This window comes from Jatropha curcas, chromosome 4 (assembly GCF_041381405.1).
Source record: "Jatropha curcas cultivar XTBG-Jc1 chromosome 4, XTBG_Jcur_1.0, whole genome shotgun sequence".
In the NCBI taxonomy this organism is placed as follows: domain Eukaryota; kingdom Viridiplantae; phylum Streptophyta; class Magnoliopsida; order Malpighiales; family Euphorbiaceae; genus Jatropha; species Jatropha curcas.
Window position 1 is genome coordinate 12,625,381 of NC_143154.1, and position 5,502 is coordinate 12,630,882.

Here is a 5,502-nt window from a genome sequence, read left to right on the forward strand (position 1 = left end):
GAATTTTTAAAGCATGATGTGTTGGTGTAAATATGTAATACATGTTCAAATTTAATGATTTTATGTATATAAATGATTTGTTTTTAAGTATGTTGTCACCACAACATTGGTTTGTTGTGTTTTTGAGCACCACTGAGTTTTATACTCAGCGCGTTGATTTTATCACGTGCAGGTTGGAGATTGTGCTTGCTGCTTAAAGACCTGAAGAGTAGCATCAGAGCTGAAGAGATCTTTTGGTAGTTGATTAGTATTTTATGTAACTAAAAATTATGGCATGTATAACGATTACATTTTTGGAGACTGTATTATTTAATTTATAACTTAAGCATATTGTTGTCAATGATTTTGATGTATATATTGGGAGAATAATTTGGAACTTATTTAATGGTTAGAATATTAGACGTTGATATATTTAAATGAATGTATTTAAGTGATGAATATTATAATGTTATTGAGGAACTATGGAGTTATGAAATTATAGAAGTGCTATTGTGTTGTTATTGGAGTTTGATGGGGTTTGGAGTTTGAATTTGGGAGTGCTTTGTATTCATATGTTTGGCAACTTCTATTTTTAGGGGAAACTCTTGCAGTTTCTCTATAGGATTCTCCCAAATCATTTTCAAAACAAAATACTATTACTTGCTAAACTTGTGAATACTAAGTCACTTCTAATTCATAATATGATTGTTTGATTTATATGTAGGTTAGGACGGTGCCTCCGGCACCGAATGTGGCATCAACCATTGGGTCTTTCGGGATCGGGCGGCGGGTGTTACATTTAGTGGTATCAGAGCATAGGTTTAGGCGATTCTAGGACTATATGCATATGTAGGACTTTATCTATTTTGAAGTGAGAGTATGAGTAATTTAAGTTAAATACATGCCATATTGATTTGGTTTGGAACTTCTCTCTGATGCAAACCTTTTGGTCTTTGTAGTAGTTGAGTGATGTCTCAACATCTGTCTGATGAGGAGGTGGATAGTTATGTCCCTCCTAGTGGTGGTATTCCTGTTGGAGATGCCGCTAGTGGTGCTGTGGGTTCTGATGCAGAGCACGCCTCGAGGGTGGGGCAAGCTGCTGCAGGTCCTGCTGGGCCTAACCTGGATACATTTGTTCAGCAGTTAGTTGCTGCTTTGAGGCAGGCAGCGGGAGCTGTTCCCCAGGCTCCAGTTGCTCCAGCCCCTGTTCCAGTTCGTCCCCCTATTGAGAAACTGAGGAAATATGGAGCTGTTGAGTTTATGGGTAGAAAGGATGATGTGGCTTCTGCAGTAGAGTATTGGCTCCAGTCTGTGGAGAGGATATTGGAGCAGATACAGTGCTCACCTGTAGACAGTTTGGTTTGTGCCACTTCCTTATTGAGAGATGAAGCTTACCAGTGGTGGGATACTGTATCACGGACAGTTAGTGCTGAGCAGAGGACTTGGGACTTCTTTCTTTCTGAGTTCAGACAGAAATATATTGGGGAGCATTACATTGACCAACATAAAGCCGAGTTTTTAGAGTTAAAACAGGGCAGAATGTCTGTGGCTGAATATGAGAGAGAGTTCATTCGGTTGAGCAGGTATGCTACTGAGATGATTCCTACTGAGTTTGATAGATGCAAGCACTTCAAGAAAGGCTTGCATGATGAATATCGCATGCATCTAGTTGCTCATCCTCATACATCATTGTCTTCCCTAGTGAAGGCAGCTTTAGAGCTTGAGGAAGTGAGGAATGAGCAGCAGGCTAGGAGGCAACGGAGTCAACAGGGTCAACAAAAGAGGTTTCAGGGTATGGTATCTGGACAGACTTCTGGGGCTCAGTCTAGTAGTAAGAGGCATAGAGGTTCATCACAGACCTGGTCTAGACCGATTCAGAGACATGGACAGGGTACTCATGGCAGAGTAGCTCCACAGACCACATCTATTGCTAGTGGTGGAGGTGCTACGTGGATTGATATTCCGCCATGTCCTCAGTGTGGAAAGAAGCATCCCGGGGTTTGTAGGAGATTTTCTAGGGCATGCTTTCGATGTGGGTCTATAGAGCATTTGCTTCGAGACTGCCCTATGACTTTGGCTAGTGCAGCTCCTCAGGTAGGGAGGTCGGCTCCTTATGTTTCGAGAGGCAGAGGCAGAGGCCGTGGTGATACAGGAGGTACTGGGAGTCAGAGGCCAGTTTCAGAGACAGTGGAAAAACTTGAGTCCAGAGCACCTGCTAGAGCGTATGCTATCCGGACTAGGGAGGAGCAGGATGCCCCAGACGTTATCATTGGTACATTCTCTCTCTTTGATATTTCTGTATATGCTTTGATTGATCCTGGCTCTACTCATTCATATTTATGCATACATGTGGGTAGATTGGGTAATATGCATGCTGATATGTTAGAGCATGGTATTAAGGTTACTAATCCCTTAGGTCATAGTGTCGTAGTTAATCGGGTGTATAGAGATTATCCATTGGTAATCTATGGCCATGTGTTTCTAGGAGATCTAATAGAGTTGCCTTTTCGGGAGTTTGATGTGATCTTGGGTATGGATTGGTTATCTAGACATGGAGTTATGATTGATTGTAGACTTAATAGGATTATACTACAGACTTCATCTGGTGAGGAGATTGTAGTTGTGGGTGAGAGGTCGGATTACCTCTCTAATGTTATTTCTGCTTCTACTGCTAGAAGATTGATCCAGCATGGTTGTGAGGCCTACTTAGCCTGTGTACTTGCTCCAGAGTCAGAATCTCCTAGTGTCCATGATATACCCACAGTATGTGATTTTCCGGATGTGTTTCCAGAGGAGTTGCCTGGTTTACCTCCTGAGAGAGAGGTTGAGTTTGGTATTGAGGTTATGCCTGGTACTGCACCGATATCCATTGCTCCGTATCGGATGGCGCCTTCTGAGTTGAAAGAGTTAAAGATACAGATTCAAGAGTTGCTTGATAAGGGTTTTATTCGTCCTAGTGTATCTCTGTGGGGTGCTCCAGTATTATTTGTAAAGAAGAAGGATGGATCACTTAGATTGTGTATTGATTACAGACAACTTAACAAAGTTACTGTGAAGAATCGGTATCCATTGCCTCGGATAGATGATTTGTTTGATCAGTTGAGAGGAGCTAGTGTATTCTCGAAGATAGATCTGAGATCAGGTTATCATCAGCTAAGGGTGAAGGCATCAGATGTACCTAAGACTGCTTTCAAGACACGCTACGGTCACTATGAGTTCTTGGTAATGCCGTTTGGTTTGACTAATGCTCCTGCAGTGTTCATGGATTTGATGAACCGGATCTTTCATCCTTACTTAGATCAGTTTGTGGTTGTGTTCATTGATGACATCTTGGTATATTCTCAGACTAGAGAGGATCATGATCACCATTTGAGAATTGTACTTCAGATATTGAGAGAGAGACAGTTGTATGCTAAGTTGAGTAAGTGTGAATTCTGGTTGTCTGAGATTGCTTTCTTGGGTCACATTATTTCTGTTGAGGGTATTAGAGTTGATCCGAAGAAGATAGAGGCAGTGCTTGAATGGAAGCCACCTAAGAATGTGACAGAGATTCGGAGTTTCTTAGGATTGACTGGTTATTATAGAAGATTTGTCAAGGGATTTTCTCTCATTGCGGCTCCTTTGACTAGACTTCTTCAAAAAGATGTCCGATTCGAGTGGAATGATAAATGTCAGAATAGTTTTGAGAAGCTTAAGATGATGCTTACTGAGGCTCCAGTGTTGACACAGCCAGTTTCGGGTAGACCGTATGATGTGTATAGTGATGCTTCACATAATGGATTGGGTTTTGTGCTTATGCAAGAGGGTAAGGTAGTTGCTTATGCTTCTAGATAGCTTAAACCACACGAGAAGAACTACCCTATGCATGATTTGGAGTTAGCAGCTATAGTCTTCGCTTTGAAGATTTGGAGGCATTACTTGTATGGTGAGAAATGTCATCTGTATACGGATCATAAGAGTCTCAAGTATCTGCTTACTCAAAAGGAGCTTAATCTGAGACAGCGTAGATGGCTAGAGCTACTTAAGGACTATGACTTCACCATTGATTACCATCTGGGTAAAGCTAATGTGGTAGTAGATGCACTTAGTAGGAAGTCCTTGGTTGCTTTACGTGCTATGAATACTCGATTATCTGTAGCTAGTAATGGTGCACTCGTGGCAGAGCTTATGATTAGACCTAGTCTACTTCAGCAGATTCGAGATGTACAGAGAGATGATGAGACAATTGCCTTGTGGAAAGATCGAGTCAGAGATGGAAGGAAAAAGAGATTTATGATTAAAGATGATGACTGCTTGTACTTTGGGGATCAGATTTGTGTGCCTAAAATTTCAGAGCTGAGGAAGAGTATCTTAAAGGAAGCTCATAGTAGTCCCTATGCTATGCATCCTGGCAGTAATAAGATGTATCAGGATTTGAAATCACAGTATTGGTGGCCGGCGATGAAGAGGGATATTGTAGATTATGTGTCGAGGTGTTTGACGTGCCAGCAAGTGAAAGCAGAGCATCAGTTTCCTTCTGGTTTGTTACACCCTACTTCTATTCTAGAGTGGAAATGGGAGAAGGTTACTATGGATTTTGTGACTGGATTGCCTTTAACTCCTAAAAAGAAAGATGCTGTATGGGTAATAGTTAATAGACTAAGTCGGCACACTTTCTTCCTGTTAGAACTGACTTCACCATGGAGCAGTATGCAGAGCTTTCTATAGATGAGATAGTGAGATTACACGGGGTTCCTTCTTCCATCATTTCAGATAGAGATCCGAGATTTACTTCTAGATTTTGGAAAAAGCTACATGAGGCTCTAGGTACTAAGCTGAATTTTAGCACAGCTTTTCATCCTCAGACAGATGGTTAGTCAGAGCGGGTTATTCAGATTTTGGAGGATATGTTAAGAGCTTGTGCTATTGAGTTTGAGGGCAGTTGGGAGAAGTACATTCGACTTGTAGAATTTGCCTACAATAACAGTTATCAGTCGAGTATTCAGATGGCCCCTTTTGAAGCACTATATGGTAGGAGATGTAGGACTCCACTGTGTTGGTCAGAATTGAGTGAGGGCAAGATGGTAGGTCCGGATTTGATTCGGGATACAGAGGAAAAGGTCAGAATTATCAGAGATAGATTGAAAGCAGCTTCAGATCGTCAGAAATCTTATGCGGATTTGAAAAGGAAAGATATAGAGTATGCAGTGGGAGATAAGGTTTTCCTTAAGGTATCTCCGTGGAAAAAGATATTGAGATTTGGAAGAAAGGGGAAGCTTAGTCCTAGGTTCATTGGTCCATATGAGATCATTGAGCGTGTGGGTCCATTAGCCTATAGACTAGCTTTACCACCAGACCTAGATAGGATACATAATGTTTTCCACGTATCTATGTTGAGGAGGTATCGGTCCGACCCATCACATGTAATATAAGTGGAATCTGTGACTATAGAGCCAGATTTAACTTATGAGGAAGAACCAGTGAGGATACGTGCTAGGGAAATCAAGGAACTAAGGAATAAGAGAATTCTGTTGGTAAAGGTTC

The 5,502-nt window shown here is 41.5% G+C and overlaps 1 protein-coding gene across 1 annotated transcript; it reads left to right on the forward strand.

Annotated features, from left to right (window-relative positions):
* Nucleotides 1–948: 948 nt before the first annotated feature.
* Nucleotides 949–4,797, forward strand: LOC149496871 (uncharacterized). The gene is made up of 4 exons (XM_089719948.1): nucleotides 949–1,000; nucleotides 1,052–3,184; nucleotides 4,043–4,224; nucleotides 4,786–4,797. Exons 1-4 carry the CDS (start codon nucleotides 949–951, stop codon nucleotides 4,795–4,797), a joined length of 2,379 nt encoding a protein of 792 aa, XP_089576074.1.
* The last annotated feature ends 705 nt before the right edge of the window (nucleotides 4,798–5,502 follow it).

Coding starts and splice junctions, on each gene's coding strand:
- LOC149496871 (XM_089719948.1), top strand. CDS start 949: ATGTCTCAACATCTGTCTGATGAGGAGGTGGATAGTTATGTCCCTCCT. Junction 1,001..1,051: donor TAGTTATGTCCCTCCTAGTG/GTGGTATTCCTG, acceptor GTTCTGATGCAG/AGCACGCCTCGAGGGTGGGG. Junction 3,185..4,042: donor TGCTTTCAAGACACGCTACG/GTCACTATGAGT, acceptor ATCTGGGTAAAG/CTAATGTGGTAGTAGATGCA.